Source organism: Anas platyrhynchos, chromosome 3 (genome assembly GCF_047663525.1).
Source record: "Anas platyrhynchos isolate ZD024472 breed Pekin duck chromosome 3, IASCAAS_PekinDuck_T2T, whole genome shotgun sequence".
In the NCBI taxonomy this organism is placed as follows: domain Eukaryota; kingdom Metazoa; phylum Chordata; class Aves; order Anseriformes; family Anatidae; genus Anas; species Anas platyrhynchos.
Genome location: NC_092589.1, coordinates 116,908,011 through 116,927,861, shown reverse-complemented (window position 1 = coordinate 116,927,861; position 19,851 = coordinate 116,908,011). Strand labels below are relative to the sequence as shown.

Below are 19,851 nucleotides of genomic sequence, written 5' to 3'. Positions count from 1 at the left end.
ATTTCCAATATATCATTGCCTTTCTGCATTCCATGCTGACAAAAAGGAGAAAACAACGAAGCTGAATGGCTGAATGTTTTTCTTTATGTACTTGAGACTTCAGATGTCCTTATATCTTTATTTGGTCTTCCCAGTGTCCGTTTTTCAGGCCAATATTTTCCATCAGCTGCAGTATAAGCAATTTCAGCTTTGTAATGCATAATAGTGCCCTTCCCCCCCCATCAAAATCCGAGTTAAACCAAAGGAAATTGATGTTCTGTGTATCTTCTGTTTGTAAACACCTTTGAGCAAACACTAGAGATGAATGAATACCTTTCCTACTTTCAAGACAATATCAAACCCCCAGTTGCTTCACTGCAATTGCAGATTAGAAGCATATATACATATACACATATATATGTAAAAGAGATACTAAATGGCACAAAGCACTAGGAGAGGGAATGAAATGATTTAGGCTCAGAATAAAATGTTGATTCTTTATTCAAATGCAAAAGCCCTCTCCAAGGATGCTCTAATTTAAATTTCAGTCTTGAAAAAGCAATGTCTTTCAATGGGGTGTCTGTATACTGCTATATATAGGCATGCAGACTTTGCAGATAACTGAGAGGTAGCACAGCGATGATGGGATGAAGAAATGCATTAAAGTGCTGTGCTTGTGTAGAGGAACTGAAACTTTGTTTTTAGAGGAGATCAGAGATATTCACTGTAATTCATCTTTCTGCTGGACAGGAAGCATTTGCTGCCTCCACCATTATCAGTGCTCTGGAATGGAGACTTTGGGGGCCATGGTAATGGATTACTGAATCCATAAAATCCTTGTCTATCACATAAGAAGCCATTTATTTATTTATTTATTTTAATTTCTCAGTTTCCTATTTGTAAACTGGAGATAGGAACAAAGAGATCTTTTATTAGTTTTATATTGTTGTCTCCTTGGAGTGATGCCTGTTTCACATTTTCATACATGCCTCTTTCATCCAAGGAATCAAAGTGCCACCATAAGGTAAATTAGTAATTGTTTGGTATAGTACTCCTTGCTACTCACAGCAGACACTGAGCATTGCTGCTTGCGTTAGAGAGGTAGAAAATCCCATGAACAGAAAGTAAAGTGTAATTCCTAGGCATAGGTAAGGTGTGAATTACCTCTGGGATTAGCACTGGGTGTTTTCACAGTGCTAATTTCTATTTATTTATTTATTTGTTTGTTTACATTCCTTTGCATGTGGAAAAAAAATGGAAGCAGACAACACCCAGGAACATGGTTGTATGTGAGGCCCTATAACCTCTCTGTTCGGGTGCAGCCTTCAGATGGAGAAATTGGGAAGCAGCTTCCTGTACAGCCACAAATCATTTTCCTGGATAAGAAGGTAGGATTTGCCCCTCTGTGGATGGAGAGTTGTATTACTCTTGTACAATTTTGTCATCTCTTAGCAAAATCCAAAAGCTATGAGACTGACCTAAATATAGGTCGTAGGATAGTTTCCGCAAATAAATATGGTAAACAAGGTAAGGGATAGGTCTGTAAATAAGCAGTCATGGGTATTTTGGGAACATCTTCCCAGATGGACTCTATTCATATTTTTCAGCTTTTTTCCTACAAGGGTTGGATTTGTGCTGTAGAATTGATTGTGTGATTGAATTTTCTGATCAGTTATTGTTGAATTTTCTGATTTCTGCTCCTGAAGCTTAGAGGATAACATTGAGGAATGAGGGAACAACAACACATTCATGAAGGCTGGCAAAGACAGGGTATAATGGAGTATCCTGGTCTGCCTAAGCAAGCCTGCACCATGCAGAACAGTGCTGTGCAGAGAACACTATGTTTAAAACATGCTTGGACATTTGTGTGATGTGGTTTAGCACTGCCAGAGACACCAAAAAAAGTCTTGGAAGCAGCAGACCAAGTCCAATGAGTCCTGGTGAGCTGCTGGACCAGGTTCAGTCCCAGTCAGGTGAAATCTGCATAGCATGGTTTCATGATATGCTAATGTTTCCAGTATATTTTGATGGTCCTTTTGCTCTTTTTCAGTTGTTTTCTATTGTGGATTCATCCTCACTGTGATGGATAGTCAAAAGTATACCCACAAAGTAAATATACCTGGGTATGACATTTTTACAGTGGTGACCCAGAAGTGTAGTGTCATATTCCAGCTTGGGTAGCTTTGTGGAAATTATTTCTGGATGCAAAGTTATATTGCGGTAAAGGCAGCTCTGGATACCCATTAACCATGAGGTTTTACATCTGTGAGGCACAAGAGTTTCAGCTTCTTTCTATTTATGCTCAGTTCTTTGCAAATAGTCGCCTTCTGCTTTGGGCTGTGGAATATGTTACTTGGCCTACAGTTCCTGTAGAAATCTAAGAGTTTTCTACTAGCAAAGCATCAGATCTTCTGACTCAGATGGATGTCAGACATCATTGGCTATCTGAAATGGCATACAAACATCTGCCTACATCTGGGCAATTGGATCCTCCCCTGAGTTTCAGAACCTTCTTCATACATGTTTTTTGCAAGACTTGAGAACTAAAAAGTCCCTCAAAAATATTTACATATATATATGTATATGAAAACTAATATTTTTGCATGGATCTAGATCTATGTGATCTATCCTCCCCACTGATTACGGATGAATAATTTAGGTATCACAAGTAGTTTCTTTCATTGAGCATATATCCTCACCCTCACTAAATAGACATAATTTACTCAATTTCCTTGAATTGGCGGAGTCTCTATCCTTGGAGATATTCAAAAGGTGGCCTGGATGTAATTCTGGGTAACCTGCTTCAAGTAGCCCTGCTTGAGTGGGGAGGGTGGGCCATATGACCTCCAAAGGTCCTTTCCAATCTCTACCATGTTGAGATTCTGTGACTCTGAGAAATTAGATGCTATGATGATGTCAAAATTCACTACTTCTCTTAGATGGTGTGAACGTGATCTTAGTTACTCGCAGTGAAGCAGCAAAAACCATGCCAGACTATTGGAACTGACTGGTTTCCAGAATTGGTTCCTCCTGAGTTTAATGCCATAGTGAGTTATGGTGAGGTGTTTGGCATTGTTTGTAACACATAGGGTGCAGATCCACACTTCCCTCCCTTTGGGCATTAATAAATTACTAAAATTATTAAAGCCATCAGAACTTTCTTCCCTCTTGGTTTGGAGAAAAGATCTTAATCCTGCTATTTTGTTATTTTTCCCAGGGTCGAAGGGTTGAAGAACTGGGACCTCCCTCAGAACCCTGGATTGTATCAGCTCACCTCAAGGGCTCCTCCGAGGCTGTGCTAAAAGGTTTGGAAATGTTTTCTTACAGCAAGAGTTATGGCAAAGCAACTGTGGGAAATGATGATGATAAATTTATGGTGAAATTCTTGCAGAAAATGATTGTGTTTCAAAGTTAGTCTTTGCACCAAAAAAAAAAAAGAAAGAATGTTATATTGAAGTTTGAGGAACTTTGTGGTTGTATCCTAGAGAAAAAGAAGATTATACAAAGTGGTTTTGTACTCTGGTAGCTTGAAGGGAGTATATCTAGTAGTTTATCTTGAAAAGATGCGTCTCAGATCAAAAAAGAAAAGACTGGAGAATTAGAAATCCCAATACCTGATTTTCAGCTAATGTTAATTAGGGTAATTTCCTTAGAGTCAATGACAATCTGTTTGTCCCAGCAAATGATCAGGCCAAGTACAGACAGAAACAACTGACTATTGTTTTTAATTAGCATACTTCAATGTGAAAATGTTTTTCATGAGGGATTTAAATGTTTCCCTTCTGGTCCTCATTTATCAGAAGACCTGAACTCATGATTAACTCTAAGCATGTGAGTATTTCCCTTGAGGTTATTGAGACTATGAACATGCTTAGATATAGATCGTTGTTTAAGTATAGCACTGAACTGAAAACCTGTGGATGATCATATGCTTGTAAACTAGAAAATGGAAATGAAATTGATTATAGAGCATCATAATGTTAATTACTAAAGTCTTTAAATGTAAGCAAGCAGTGCACACTCTCAAATTGAGCTTTCCTAATGTAGGTAAAGTGTTTTGTTTGCAATAAGGTCATTTGTGTGTTAACTTTGATTGAAAAGTTCACATTTGGAGAAGCTAAGTGGCACTCATAGTGTAGCTCAGAGCTTCTCATCCTTTGGGTCCAGTCCATGTTTCTGTTAATATGAAGTTCTTCGTACCTCATCACAGCTCCAGGTTTACAGATTAGAAAGTCCTTTGGTCTTTTCTGTTGTTGTTCATGCCTTCTCAGGGAGGTATGCCTCAGAGGTTTAGGAGTCTGAGTCTGGATGGGACACAAATTATTGACTCAGCTAGTGGTGCTAGTGGAAGGAAGGAAGGAAGGAAGGAAGGAAGGAAGGAAGGAAGGAAGGAAGGAAGGAAGGAAGGGAAGAAAAGAGAAAGAGAGAGAGAAAGAGAGAGAGAAAGAGAGAGAGAAAGAGAGAGAGAGAAAGAGAGGAAGGAAGGAAGAAAGGAAGGAAGGAAGGAAGGAAGGAAGGAAGGAAGGAAGGAAGGAAGGAAGGAAGGAAGGAAGGAAGGAAGGAAGGAAGGAGGGAGGGAGGGAAGGAAGGAAACATTGGAAAAGAGATAAGGCATGGAAAAGAGACATGGAATGAGAGACAAGACAGAGATAGAGAAATAAAAAGAGAAAAGTCACTGCAGAGAAATGCAATTCACATTCTTTAAAAGATACATGTATCAAATTAATAGTCAATAAACTCCAGCAAAGAATGAAGTGCGTAGTACAGATGTTCTGCATGTAATAGTTTTCTGCAGTTTTTCCTTTGACAAACGTCCTTATTGTACTCGTCTTTTGAAGCATATGAAAGCAGCATTTAATCGAAATGGGTCCCGTCTAGCACACTGAGGCTGCTTCATCTGACAGCAGCCAAACTGCCTCATGGAAAGTAGTTTAGCTTCAAATTAGCTTGCTTCTGTGTTAAATACCAGCTTGCCTGAGAGATCTTTGTGAAGACTCACATATATAATATTCTGAGCTTTGAAGCATATGTGCCCGAAAGCTGAGATAGTCTCTATTGAGGAGTACAGTATAGTACTCCAGGCTTCGTCATAGACTAGAAATGGTAATTATGAAATATTTGAACGCCACAGACAAGACCCTCTATAAAAGTGGTGGTGCTACAGTGAGCATCAGAGACAAGAAAAGTGTTGGTAGTCAAGGCAGGTAATACCATAAAGAGGGTTGTATGTGGCATAGGTAAATAGAAGAGCCAAGATCAGGATGGAAAAATTAGAGAAAACTAGATTCCCATGTTTCCTTCAGGTCTTTTCACAGAATAAATTACTGATTATTTATATATGACAGCTGTTCTCGGAGACTCACATTGTAATTATGGGTTTAATGTGCTAGACACTGTACACAAATGGAGAAATATGTACACAAAACTAACTGGGATATTAATATATTAAATAGTACTGGGTCATAGGGAGGGGCTTTATCATTTCTGCTGCTAAATCATTAAAATGTGGCATGCTTTTGCCTGAAGACTCCTCTCTGGCAATTGCTGGTCAAGCTTCAGAAGTCAGTATAGAAAATAAAAAACCTCAGTAGGCAGTTTGCATGCCTCATCTCTGTTTGGAGGCTATAAGTGTTCCAGAACAGAAGTTTGGCCAGGACATGCTAGTTCTTCAGTGCCACAGAACAGATCCTGGCACTGTTTAGTTCTTCGGGTATAGGCGTAGACACTAAGTGTGGGAGAGAAACAGAGGCAGGACTGGAGAAATTGTTTTCTGTGGATCACTCTACAGACCACCAGTAGTGATGCTTTAGTGCTAAATTAACTGTGTAATAGGAGAAGATCTTTCATTTTTCCTTCAAATGTGAAGATACAGGTCAAGGTGGGGGAACACAGTGCTATGGTCACAACTACAGATTTCCTCTTCAGGCCACTCTCCTTCTTGTAGGAGGCATCTCTGAAATAAATGCCATTCATTTTCTCTGTGCTTCCAAGACCATGTGGATACTTCTCCTAGGTTTCATAGCACAAATTGAACACTAGCGGTCAGCCCAGTAGGGACTGATGACCATCTCCGAAGCACTGAGCTGATGGGACAAGGGTCTGAGGGCCAGGGAAGTAAAAGAATGCCGTACTTTTCCTTACAAGTCTCTACATACATTTGACATGCAAAGAAGCTTCCAAATATTCATAGCAGATATCCTTGTCGTTTCACAAATTTATGTCAATAAAATCCTTAATAAAAGTACATCAGGAAAATTCAGCTCATCTAGAGCTGGGTACCATAGCAAGCTCTGGGAACAGAAGAGGGTAGGTGGTGTAAGATATACATTGTTATGGGAAAAACTCTTACAGTCTGGTTTACCATCAAAAGCCCTGTCCCCACCTGATGAGCACTCCCATGAATTTGTGATTGCAAGGTGTCACAAACTTTGCTGCTTCTCCATGTTGTTCAATATCCTGAGTGTGTTCATGGAAGAGTATAAATGTGTTCCTCACATTCAGTCTTTATGTACCTTCACCTGTTCTGCTTAACAGCAATAAAATGTCAAACCACCTGCTTTGCAAAGCAAATGGTTATTGCATGTTGTCTCTAAGAAAGCAAAAGTCTGTGTTTGTGATCACTGGATTGAGTCCAGCATCTTAAGGAAGTTCTGACTTCTCACCCCCACCTGAACTAACATTTTGAAATTTGTCAGTCTTTAGGAGTTTACCCTTCTCACTCCAAGAGCCTGAATGAAGCCCAGGCCTGCTCAACGTTACTCAAGGGCCAGAACTTGGCTTGTACTCAAAGATATACACAATAAAATGGAGATCCAGTTGCAAAGTAAATTACATTTTTTTAAAAAAGAGCCTACAAAAATAAAAACCAAAGCATGTGTAAATGCCAGGTCAGAACGCATTCCCTTGTAGCTTAGAACAAGAGGTAAAGGGATAAAGAATTTCTCTCCTGGGTTTCATTTTAATGCTTCCCATGGAGATTTCCCCTGCGAGGTTTCTAGTTAAAAGTCTCTTGTGTGTGATAACAGGGTCATCACCACAGACATTCTTCATTCTTCAAATCCTTTTCAAAGCTTCTGACAGGGTTGGAGGAAAGCTCAAAATGCTTTAACAGCATGACAGGGTCCATATGATGAGGTGAAATATCTACAGTTAAGAAAAGGGTTAAAACAATCAACTATTTCCCTTGTCTGCTGTGGCTGGTTCTTTGAGACCATCCCTTTAGCACAAATATTTAGTCACTAAATACTTAGTCATTAATACTCTCCTGATACTGGTGATGTAATGTCACGGAATTAAATCAAAACACAGAAGTTAAATCAAAAAGATGAGCAAGTGGAACTTTTGAACATGTCTACGTAGCTCCCATTACTTCTTGATTGCCTTAGCGTTTGTATTCGGATTACACTGCCATGATATGGACGTGCACAGAGCTCAATGCACAATGAGCTCAATGACCTAAGGTTCACAAGGTAACTCCAGGAGGATTAGGTGCCCAAATACCTCTGAAGACCTTGCTCTATGTGAAATTTCTAGGATGAGACAAAAAGTTTACAATTAGGAAGGACAGTGAAGTCAGGTTTTCCCAAGTCCTCTTCAAGTCACAAGGACTCACCTGGTTTGCTCTTTTTTTTTTTTTCCTGAGTTACTAAGTCATGCTTGCCTGGAAGTTATTAATTGGAATTAATTTTTTTGTATTGCTATGCAGGGCTCACTGAAGTGCAGGTCATAGATGGATGTGCAAGCTTTTCCAGTCTGGCTGTGTCTAGCTCAGGCACAAACTATAACCTTGTATTTACTGTCACATCACCACCAGGTAGGATCCATTTTTTGTTTGTTGATTTTGTAAATGAGCTCAAAACAGTACAGGTGATCTGAATTTATAAAAAGGGAAGTAATCTTTGCTTGAATGAGGTGAGCAATGCAAAACCTCTGAACAGCCTGATTTTTGCTACATGTCCAAGCTGGTATTCTCCAAGCAGCAAGTGAGCTGGGTAAGTACTGTATTGTTCATTTAAGATGCCCAAAATGAAGATGAGTTAGAAGAGAGAACTATTACTACAGAGAGGTATCTCTTTTTCCTGGATTCCCTAACTATGAACTTTCCTACAGTAATTGGGTACAAGACAAGTTAAGCAGCCAGAGCAAACTTTTTTTTTCCTGTAAATTGAGTCCCCTTTTTTCTGCCTGTTCTCTGTAATTTTCCATCTATGCTCCTAGTCATTTTTTGTACTGCTTTTCACCCACTGTTTGGCTGCACCTGGCCATCTTTATGGGTGCAGCAGGTTATTCACACTCAGAGCATGCCTCCAGGACTGGGCTCTGCTCAGGGTATCCCTGACAGTTTACAGATGTGACATCAGGACCTCTTGAGCCACCATAACACTGAAGGGGCAGATGTGGTTATACCTCCTAAGAAATACAAGCTGAGGGGGATGTTGGCATCTTGGGCAATACCTGAATTCCAGCTGTTAAAGGCCTCAGGGCATCTGCATGAAACAAGCACCTGCACAACTGTTTGGGGGCCTGAATTTATCTACAAATCTGTCTCTGAATGTATATAAGGGTCAAAGTGCTGATTACCTGTCAAGTCATTGAGAAGCAGGAATGTGCTCTCTTGCTTGTAGTTCAAAAACAAATTAAGGTATAGGTGTTGTAAGCCCATGCGTAAAGTTTCTGTTCTGGTATTACATACATATATATATAAAAGTATAACCTGAGACCTACCGGGTAGAAAGAAACCTAGAGGGATGGATAAAATTTCTCCAGGAGAGGTGAGGAGGTGTGTGTGCCACTGCATACAGGCCTGATGAGGCCTTGAAATACTAAGATAATTTTGTTTACTCATATTCAGAAATAATCTCAAAAAGAATAGGTACAGAAAAGAATGAAGGTAGGAATCAGGATTTTTTAATGAGAAAATTCAAATATAGTATAGCTTGGTTAAGCTAGAAAAAAAATAAAAGGGCAAGTACATCAGATGGTTGAAGTAATGAAGTGGAAGTGACTAATGAAAAAATCTGAATAAAAAAGTAGAATATCACTAACATTTAGAGTGCATTGCTCTGAACAGCCTATCTTAATAGATAGGAATAGTGAGAACAGATCAATTGCTTTCAGATGGAGCTTGATATGCTTATAGATGGTAATGAGTAACACAGTATGGATTTATAACACAAGAAATCCTTTCTTATCCTGGGATTAAATTAAGATCCAGATATTTTATTTTAGAAACCTTTGCTCCTCCCAGTCACAAGTGGCTAATCAGCACTGAGTGCTTCCCATGGTTCTTCAAAGGGAGAATTGTGGTGCAGGGAATACTCGGAGGTGGGCCTTTTGAGGGGGAACATATGTCTACTTTGGGGTGGATGCTGCCGAACACCCACGGCTCCCATTGCCTTCACTTCAGTGAGAGCAGATGGAAAGTCAGCACCTCACAGGATCAGACTCTTTAGTGGAAAGTGCAGCTTAATGAAATGTCTTTTGAAAGCTATTTCAGGGGAGTCACAAAATCTTCTCTCCTCTGAACAAAGGTCAAATAGAGATCCCTTTATGAAACATTTAGCCAGTCAGAGTGTTGTAAAGAGGTGTTTAAAACCAGCAATGCATACAGCTGATGAATCTGTGTAGGTATCGCCTATGTAAATCAGAGCGTTGTACACCCTTAATATCAGTTGTAAAAGTATACAGCAAACAAGCAATCCCCTTTGCTCATTTGTAATGGGGAACCATGCTGGAGTCAGAATAAAGACTTTTATACTTTTATACTTTGATTATCGTTTGAGACAAACAAACAAAAATTAAACAATCAAACAATAGAAGTTTGGGACACATTTTCATTTCAGGCTCATGCGATTTGGAGACAGCACAGAAGATGCCGATGATGCTGAATGCAATAATCCCAAGCGGCTTAGTGGTAGTTCCTGGGGAGAGCGGGCTATTCATAGCACTGCTGCATAGTCTTGCTCCTCATTTTGCAGTAATATTCACTTAACTGATATGGATCCCAGTGGGCTTGATCCATCCACTTTCTATTTAAACCAACAGCAGTCTACTTGCAGGCTATTAGTGTGAAATGCAATCTTTAAGAACCTGTCTGTGTGGTGTCCTTGATACCTGTGAGATTGCTTCTTTCCTCTCAATTGAAGCTCATGTATGATTGTATCTGCAGGCAAATTTTTTCCAATTGGAACATGCTTCTCACATTGTTCTGATGAAGCTCTGCTTTGTTCGGGTGGACAATATTGACACAAAGCTAATTAGTTTCATATAAAAGTACTTACAGTACTTACCCTAGTCTGCAAACCTTCATCTGACAGTGCTTCTCATTTTTTTTAATGAATTGATGAAAAAGGTTTTAAGATTTTTATTAAAATTGGAACTCAAACAAGTAAAAAAATATATGCCCATTGAAATGATTAAAATTGTGAGGTTTGGACTGATAATGAGTCTTGTAATAACGTAGGTAATAGGTTGATATGCAAATCCACATCCTTCAAATTGGTCTATCGTGAGTACCGTGATAAGTTTTATTAAAATCCTGCTCTTCCCAAATACATCTCTGTTCAAAATGTCTTCTGAAGTTGTCCAGAACCCATGCTAAGCCCAGACTCTGTATGGATATTTTTGGGGAGAATCAGCCCAGATACATATATGCCAAACAATTTCTTCACAGTTGAAGTATTTACATTAATTTCTCACAGCTTAGCTCATGCACCAGTACTGTTGAAAGTACTGGAATAAAAAAAATTACGGGGGATCCAAACACCTATAGATTTCTGGTTTTGGAGACAGCAGTGTTAAGCATCTTCCAGTCTTTGAAGCTCAGAAGCTGATAACCTATTAACTCTTGACCACGGAAATTTTGAGTAGTGGCTGCTTTGATTCTGATTTCATTTACAGAAAACTGTAGGATCTCTGTGTAAAGAGCATTAGCCAAATCTTGTGTGCTTCCAAATGCTAAGTGTTTACCATGCTAAGAGCAATGACGCTGAAACATTTTGTTTATATTTGCTCAGTGTCAACATGGTGAAAAATATAAACATGTTCACCAGCAGTTTTCTGACTCAGCTTAATGCTAGTCACTGTTTCTAAATTTCCCACAACTTAATTTAAATAAGTGATGAAGAGCTTGCAAAAATTGTGCATGAATTAGCACCTTTCTCATTGCAACCAGCTTCCCTGTCTTGCTAGACAAAGTATAAACATTTTCTGCATGAGCTTGATCTGTTTTGTCTCAGAAACAGGTTCTTTGTGAACATATTTTCTAGGCTTGGTAATCGACTGGACAAACTCATGGAAGAAATACTAAGGACTGTTAAATACAAAGACACTGACTCTGCTTCAGGATGCACTGAATGTTTGAGACATACAGTTGTTAAATATTTGTCTTGTCCTCATACCCATTTCTAAATAAATGTTGTTGGCTAATGTTAGATGTGGGGATGGAAGGACATCTGGACTGTTCCTGAATGCATTTTTACAGCAGCAGCATCGTCAAAAGTCTATAGCCTAGTGTTTTCATTGTGGAATGAGTGTCCTTACATTTGTAATAAACTCTGACTGCTTTAAATTCTCAGGAGCAAAGTTCACTGTGCTGTCTCACCCATTTACCATCTTCCCTGTGCCCATGGGAGAGAAGGCCAGCTTGATACTTGTTGTCTTGCTGAGTGCAGTAGCTTCTGCATTCGTCCTCACTCTTGTGTTCTGCTGGTTCAAGAAGAGCAAAAGCAACAGTAAGTTGGAAATGTCCATGAAAATTTATACTTGTGGATTCTTTCATTTGGCAAATCTCTTAGGAGGCTACAATAGCATTTAGCAGCAACGGCAAGGCAAACTTGGCAGAATTTTTAACACAATTTATGACTTTTACATGAATATAGCCCAGTTGCTTTGTTTTTCCTAATATCTTCTGTCTTTGGATAAGACTCAGAATAAGTTTGTCTAGTTACATATCTCCCCACTCTGCTGTTCTAACGACCCTTTAACTTGTTTCCTCCATTTGTCTCATGAACTTTTGTACCTTAACTTTTATTTTTATTTTTTTTTGACTTGTTCATGGGTACAATGGCACTCAGAGAAAGCTCTGCAGAGTTCATTAATTAGCAATGTAGTTCATAGCTCAGGATTATGAAGTTTTGTGCATATAGCAGATGACTGAGTCCTGGCTGGAAAAAGTTTTAATTCTATGTGAAACAAGATGAAAATTGGGTTTCTATAGGGCAGATAAAGAACTGAGAAGCAAAGAAAAGCTGCTGCATTTTCCTGATAAAGGGTGACATAAGAAAACATTGCCACAGTGATGTTAACGTGAAGCCATGGTGCTTACCCAGGACCAGTGACACCTGCGCTGTGAATGCCCTAGAGGCAGTGGCAGAGCCATGCTCACATCCCACACCACGTTAGCAGCATCACGTGTGTCCAAGTGGTAATGGGAGGGATGCAGCTTCTCTGGAGATCTTCTCCTAAGCAAATCCACAACTCCATTAATTTGTCTTAAGATTTCTGAGTTCTAGTATTGACATTAAAACAAATATAAGAGGCTTTCCCAAGAGAGAAGGCATAAAGGGAAGAACTGAAGATAAATGCACGACTGCATATGTTCAATGGCTTGATTCCCAAATAGTCATCTTAAGCTTCTGGATATGTTGAAAATTACCAATGTTTTGGCCTTCCAGATGTGCTAACTGAAGTTATGACCTAGACAAGTGTACAGGGAAGACACAGTTGAAAAGCCAACAAAGCTCTCAGATTATACATCATTTTAGACCCCTATTTCCCATTGGTTTCAAAACCTCCTCAGTAATTTCACCAGATTTTTGCTTCCAAATAACTTTGAAAATCCAAGCTGAGGAGTCTTTCTGCTAAATTACATCATGAACACCAGCTGCACTAAGGTCTGAATTTCTAATATTATTGAATATGGTGACAACACAAGGAAAGATTTTACCTGAACAGATAGGTTCCTAAATAGCAAAACATAAGACATGATCATTAAAAAAACTCTCTCTGCTTTTGGGCAGAAAGAATACTTCTAGATTACCTTACTAATTCACCAGCAATAAATAGTTGCTTGAATTAATGATTGCTGTTGAGCTGAGGATGCATTGGCAGTGATGTGACTGATATGCTTCATTACAGAAATGAGGACTAAACAGGCTGATATACCACGAGCCAGTACCAAGGCACCCCAGAAGCAAGCACGACCTCATGCACCTCGCGTCCAGCCTTTTTACAATCCAGGAGAGAATGAAAGTGATGTGCCTGTAGCAAGAGGTGAGACTGCAGTTTGAGAATAATTCAGATCTTTAAAGAGTTGGACTTCAACCAGTGTTCTTGGAGCAGGGTGGGGACTGTCATTCCTGCTGCCCGCTACACATGCAGCAACAAGGTCTCCTCCTGCCAGGGGTCCAGGAGCTAAAGTGATAACAGAGATAGCCACTATGTAAAGCTCAAAAAGCTCCGGACAAGCTTGCAAGATGGGGAGGACTGCACTGGGGTATTCTGCTGTGCTGGAAAAACCATGCAGGGCTCCTTTGTACAATTCTCAGTAACCTCCACCTCTTCTAGTTCCCTCTCATGGACCTTCATGCCATGCTTTCCCAGCAGCGAGTCCAAGCCAGCATCCCAAAGTGGCTCCATGGCCCCTGTTTTGTGTTCCCCTTTATTTCCTAGCATCACTGCTGCTAACGCTCATCTTCCACCGACCTTCTCAAGACTCGTATTTTCATCTTCTGCTGATCAAACACAACTTCTGAGGTCACTGAAAAGCAGACCGCCTCAGGGACATGTGGCTGGCAGCATAAAACACTGGCTTCCCTCTCTGAAAGTGTGAAACGTTCCTGGAGTGGTTATTCTGTAGTGGCTTTTTTTGGTCTCACCTGCCAACTGCACGGATCTAAGGGCATTCGGATAACCCTGCTGAACTACCCATTTACTCTGTATTGAGAATTTCATTTTTCTCCTTCTTCCTGAAGTGTGTGGATTACATAAGAGGCAGGAAGAGGCGAGCTGCAGTTTTATCTCCTTTTAATTAGCATCCATCACAAAAGCAGAGGGAGAGAGAGAAGGGGAGAGGAAATTCTGCAGTTTATGTGTTTTGATATTTGCTGTACTCCTCCAAAACACAGCATTCAGCTGTGTGCCTTAGGACACGTATCTGCTATAAATTCATTTTTTATCTAATTTGTCTGAGATCTAAGCTTCCTGTGGAGGTCTGAGATCAAAGGATCTGATTCTGTCTGATGTCGGCTCTGACACATAATGCGTGCTGACTTAGTTCTGTCTATAAACTCGCAGTGGGAGGCTGCCATTCTCCCTTGGCACCTTTACATAGTGAACTTTCATTTTGGCTGGGGAGGCTGACAGGTACAGCATTGATTGGAGCCATCATGTAAATAATTCATGGAAAGATTTTTTTGTCAGAAAAAGGCAATCCAGCCACTTAAAGTCTTTTAGGAATAGTCGCAAGACAAAAAGATTCTCCGATATGTTCAAATCTAAACAAGGATAACAATATCTTAAGTGAATTTAATACATATGACTTGGAAATGTCTAATGTTTGATTTCCCTGTATTTAAAGTACTGTTGGTTTTGGAGAGAGAGGAGAAATCAAAGCTGAAGTCTTTTTGTTTCATTTCTGCTTTACAGTTGTTCCCCCCATAAGAAATCCCACATTTCTAATACAATTAAGCTTTTGGAATCTTAATTATTAATCGCTGCAGTAAGTCTTGCAAGATAGGGTTTCTCTGGTAGTTGATTATACAATGCAAAGACCAATGGAGGTAGGGTCCCTGGTTGTTGTCTCAGAACAAGCAGCTGAGGATGGAGATGAGGAAGAAAGCCGTATGCATAGATATGCAGTATTTCAGAGGGAAGGGATCAAGGTATTGCTCTGTCTGACTGTGGTGTAACAAAAAAAATCTCTTCAGCTTCACATTATGATCTTGGTGTTGAATTAAATAACTTTTGATTGACTAATACATGGCTAACAGGAAGACACCTGGAGGTGGAGGGGCATATTGCTTCTTTTTGTACTTTATACTGGTGGCTTTTCACTTTCATCATAGGAAAGTTGTATCCTACGCTAGTTTGCATTTCATGGCTTATTTTTGCAGTTTTGAGGCCTAATCTATGCCCGATTGCTGGAAGTGATCAAAGTCAGGTTGGATGGGGCTTGGGGATTGGGCACCCTAATCTAGTGAAAGATGTACCTGCCATGGCAGGTAGGACTGGTAGGACTGGATGATGTTTATGTTCCCTTATGATGCAAACCATTCTGAGATTCTATGATACTCTGATTCCATGATTCTATGATTCACTTCTTATATTGAGTATTGCTTTATTATGACTTCCTGGTTTTGTATTTTTTTTTTTTCTCAGTGAAAAGTCTTTATCACTAGATTCAAATGGAAGCCCTTCTTTGAATCTAACTAGTCCTGGCAATTTAGAATTCTTCTTCTGACTCTTATTTTGTATAGAGATATAGAAGCACAGAATATCCTGAATGTGAAGGAACCCATAATGATCATCGAGTCCAACTCCTGGCTCCACAAGGAAAACCCCAAATCAGACCCAATGTCTCAAATCATTGTCCAAACTCTTCTTGAACTCTGGAAGTCTTGTTGCCATGATCACTGCCCTGGGGAGCTTGTTCCAGGGCATGACTACTCTCTGGGTGTACCCTCTACTTTATTCAGACTTGATTTTGATGTCTGGTTTGTGTTACTGCAAAAATAAAATTAGTTCCCAAACATCATTCACTCCTCCTCTACCACCAAAAGATCTCATGAATCTTTTTGGTTACTGTACTTAAGTGACCTTCATCCCAAACTCCTTTCCCACTACTGCCCAGAAATCATTGTTGTTTACCTGAAGAGGGTCTCCCACTCTCCAGAAGGGGGCCTCATCTCTTGTTCCTAGGTTGCTTAGATCATCTCCTCCTTCCTGTCTACCAGCTTGTCATTCTTCCTACTGTGTACAAGTTCCATTTGAATTAATTTTAATGTCAAGTTGCAAGTTACTGGTGGAAACACAGAATATCATCCATTTTATTTGTAGTTCCTGGTACCGCAACACATCCCATTATTTCCCATTACTTTTGTCCTACAAATCCCAATTCAATACTTCATCTTTGAAACTGCTCATGTCCAGAAAACTTTTAGCCTCCTCCAGTAATTCAAACTTGTTTGATGAGTCCTATTTTCAGAGTTGAAAATGTCACCTTTGAAGATAAAGAGGGTGGGAATACATACCACAAAATAGCATTAAGATTTGGTGTAGATGATCAATATACTGTTTATATGTACAAAGAAGAAAGCTGAAGTTAGTGATGTATGCAATTAGTACTTTAAAGGAGTCGATAACCCAATATTAAGACAGCAATGAGAAGAAAAACTGTTATTTACAGAAATGTGTGACTACTGAAAATTTACCAAGAACTTTCCAATTGATTTCTATTATTAGGAATTAGATTATTAGGATATAAACATTTTGTATTTACACATGAAATATGTATAGTATATATTTTGCATTTTCAACAATGATTTAATAATTTTTTTCAACATCATTTTTAAACAATGTTGCAGATTACAGGCTCTGCCCTGAGTAGGATTGAAATGTTGGAAATTAAAAGTTCTCCTTTATATTATAGCTTTATTTGTAGAGAGTTGATATGTTTTGTAGATGCATAGTATTAAAATGATTTTCGTTGTTAGCAATATTTATCTTATTAATCAGCTGTATTTTATACACTTTGTTATTGATTATTTATTTGAACATTTGATATCATCAACAAATGCCATGGAAGTTATTCGTGTATCAATAAGAACAAAGCAGCTCTTGTGTTTGCTGTATTTTTTGGTGGAAGCAGCTTATGGTTATTGGGTTTTCAAAACTTGTTTTTGCCAAAATTAAATCCTGTGGCTAGTTAAAATAATTTTCCATCATTTAACTGCTTTTCGTTAATGTCTCTAATATGCAGTAAAGGAATGGAGGGATAAGGAATGTGAAACTAGGGTCATAAAATTACTGTAAAACTCAAGCAAGTTTTGCTTTTACAGAAATGGAAGAAACAAGAGTAGTAGGACATGCTACAGTAAAACTGAAGGAGCTGAGCCTGCAGCCCTGTGAAGCTAAGACTGTGAGAAAAATGAACACTCTTCAGCGTAAGACAAGTAACAGAGACATCTTTTCTGCAGCCAGGAAAAGTGACAGTCATCAACAGCAATGTGGAGGAATGTCTCCTGGTGACTCTCAGGAACTTCAGCAGCCAACAGTCCAGGTGTGCCCTGCCCAGAAAGGTGTACCTCAACCTTCAGGTGGTTACAACAAGGAAAGAGAGGAGCTGGATACAATGCCCAAACCTCAGAATGATGTCAGGGAGCAGATTGTCACAGGAGCAGCGGTAGAAGTGTAATAGAAGTCATATCAATTGGTGGACTACTGACAAAGCAAGCTTTGCCTGGCTTGCAGTCAATGTGAAGTTGGGGTTTTTGTCTCCATGGTCAGAGAAACACCCATATTAGCACAGGGAAACAAACTGTTGTGCTGTGCATGTACAACTAAACTTGTGACCTGGTTCTGCAGCCAACAGGGAGATTTTGGCCACGTCTATGCTACTAAACTGTCTTAGCTTCCAAAACAAGCAGGTGCGACCATGCAGCCTGTTGAGAACAGTCCTTGGCTTCTGATACCTCTATTAACTCTCTCTAAGACTTGCTGGGAGGAGTGCTAACTGGGTCTGGCCAAAAGCTTTCAGGGATTAATTAGCCTAGCAATTCAACTGCAGATAGTGGAGTGCCTGTGCCTGTACCCTGACCCTATTTAATATACTGACACCAATGTAGTCTTAGAGACAAGAGCAATGCTGATTGGTATTTGTGTGCATGTACATATACATACATACATATATATATATATATATATATGTATAAGAATTTCCCCATTTCTTCCCATCTTCCCTTTCAAAGATCTTCAGTATGTGTGTAAACCTTTTCCTTTTCCTGAGCAAAACCAAATAAACATGTATTCAACTTCCATTTCATGAGCAAGTGCTTTCATGCTTCCCTAGTTAAATCTGTGCTTAAGAATATTTGTTTTGTTTTGTTTTGAAATAAAAAGTGTTTTGCTGAGTTAGACCTCCACCATATCATTGTTTTCTAATACCTTTAAATCACCAGCTTGTTATGAGCACTACTGTTTATGAGTGATAATAACAATACCGATGTACTTCAGCTGCTCAGAGGATTCCTCCCTGCTTTGCTTAACTGAGCTGGAAGATGAGGAACTGTATTATACCCTCTCTGTACCATAAACTTCTTGGTTACAAGGTGCCCCAGTGGCACAAGATAAATTTTATACTCCTGTGCAGGAAAAATACTGATGTAGGAAGATTAAGTTTCTGGCCAAATCAGCTGTGGAAGAGAAGGTGAGAAACCTTGATTTGAAAACAAACCAGGCTTCAAGCTGAAGGAGCTAAGGTGCCAGTGCTGGTTGGTGAGCTACTCAGTTCTCTAGGCAGAAATTTGTCATTCCAGACTGTAAGCCATGAGAGCCCCAATGTGTGTAGCAATTATCATCCTGGCCATTGCAGAAAGTGTCATTGGCTTCCAAAGTTGTAAAGTATGTACATGCACCCTGGGCCTGAGCTGGAGTGAAGCTGTAGATAAGCCTGTTGCTTATGTTGTGAACAGTGTGCAGAAATTTAATGAGAAAACAGATTAAATCTATGGTGATATAGAAAACAGTCTGGCTCCTGTTATCTGACCCTGCTATGATATAGCTTCATTTATACTCATTGAGGATGCTCTTCACTCATACAAACTCCCAAGACATGCACTATCTGGGCTTTCTGTGGGTAAGATCCAGTTGGATTAGGCTGGATAATGATAGAATAGTGCTTTATCCCTGATTCTCATCATCTTTAGTCCATTCGTGCAAGTACAGCCATAATGACCAATGCACTTGTATGATCCCATCCCCACTTCCCAGATAATGTAAGTGAATCCTGTATGAGAAGCACAGGATTTAAAATCCTGCTAAAATGATGTTTCCACTTCTGCCTCTGTATCTGGAAAGGCTACGTATCTGCTGTGTTGCCAAGAAGTGGGATCTGGTTGTTAGCTGTTCCCCATGAAATATCACTGGTTGGCAATAGCCTACAGTCATTTTTCTTGTAGGTGCCTGCATATAGGAAATGGTCAGTATAGGTTAGTTTGATATTCTGTGGCTCAATTACATGAGAACTTTTTGATTTAATTTATATTCCTGCTTTAGTATGAGATGATTTTAGCTCCCAGAGAACCTCCAGTTTATGATGGAGTTCAGAAAAAGACATAAATGACACACACATCGGTTAGATGAACCTCATCCTGCAAGCTCTAGTGGATGCAGGTCTGATGTTAGCCATAAAAGAATATATAATGCCTTTCTCTCTTGTTCTTCCTTCACAATGTGATGGTTCAAGAAGGCCTTAGATGAAAGGATGGAGAGTGCCTCTGTTTCTGGGAGAGTACCTCTGTTCTGATCAAAGAAATAATTGAACCAACTGAACTGAAAGGAAGAGCTGATATGTCTGCCAGCTTTTTCTTCAGTTTCATCTAGATTCAGAGAGACAACTCTCACTTTATTCACGTTTTGGGATATTTTAGATCCATAAATGATTATGGCCTCTCTCTGGTGTCTCCACTGGAAGAAAGCTGCTCTACTAATACAGTGTAGTCCATGCCAGGCCACCACAGGTAGATTCACCAGCATTGGACCCTGAACTATATTGAGTTTATAAGTATAAAAGGGTGCATCTTGAAGAGATGTCCAGGCTTTTTGAAATGATTTAGAGACCTTTCCTTTCCTCCAAAGCTGATGCCCAGATTTACT

General features: G+C 39.5%; 1 protein-coding gene across 7 annotated transcripts in view; it reads left to right on the top strand.

Moving 5' to 3' along the window:
- The window catches only part of PKHD1 (PKHD1 ciliary IPT domain containing fibrocystin/polyductin), a 256,540-nt gene extending 237,821 nt beyond the window's left edge, over positions 1-18,719 (top strand). For 3 of the 7 annotated variants that reach the window (XM_038177366.2, XM_027455364.3, XM_027455363.3), the window contains 6 exons: positions 1,241-1,367; positions 3,197-3,284; positions 7,685-7,792; positions 11,556-11,711; positions 13,117-13,251; positions 17,037-18,719. In XM_038177366.2, the coding sequence (XP_038033294.1) occupies positions 1,241-1,367; positions 3,197-3,284; positions 7,685-7,792; positions 11,556-11,711; positions 13,117-13,251; positions 17,037-17,392 (970 nt within the window). In that variant the 3' untranslated portion in view covers positions 17,393-18,719. Of the gene's footprint in view, positions 1-1,240; positions 1,368-3,196; positions 3,285-7,684; positions 7,793-11,555; positions 11,712-13,116; positions 13,252-17,036 lie in introns of those variants that run through there. The other 4 variants (XM_038177365.2, XM_038177367.2, XR_005264657.1 and 1 more) reach the window with 4 other exon arrangements.
- Positions 18,720-19,851: the final 1,132 nt, after the last annotated feature.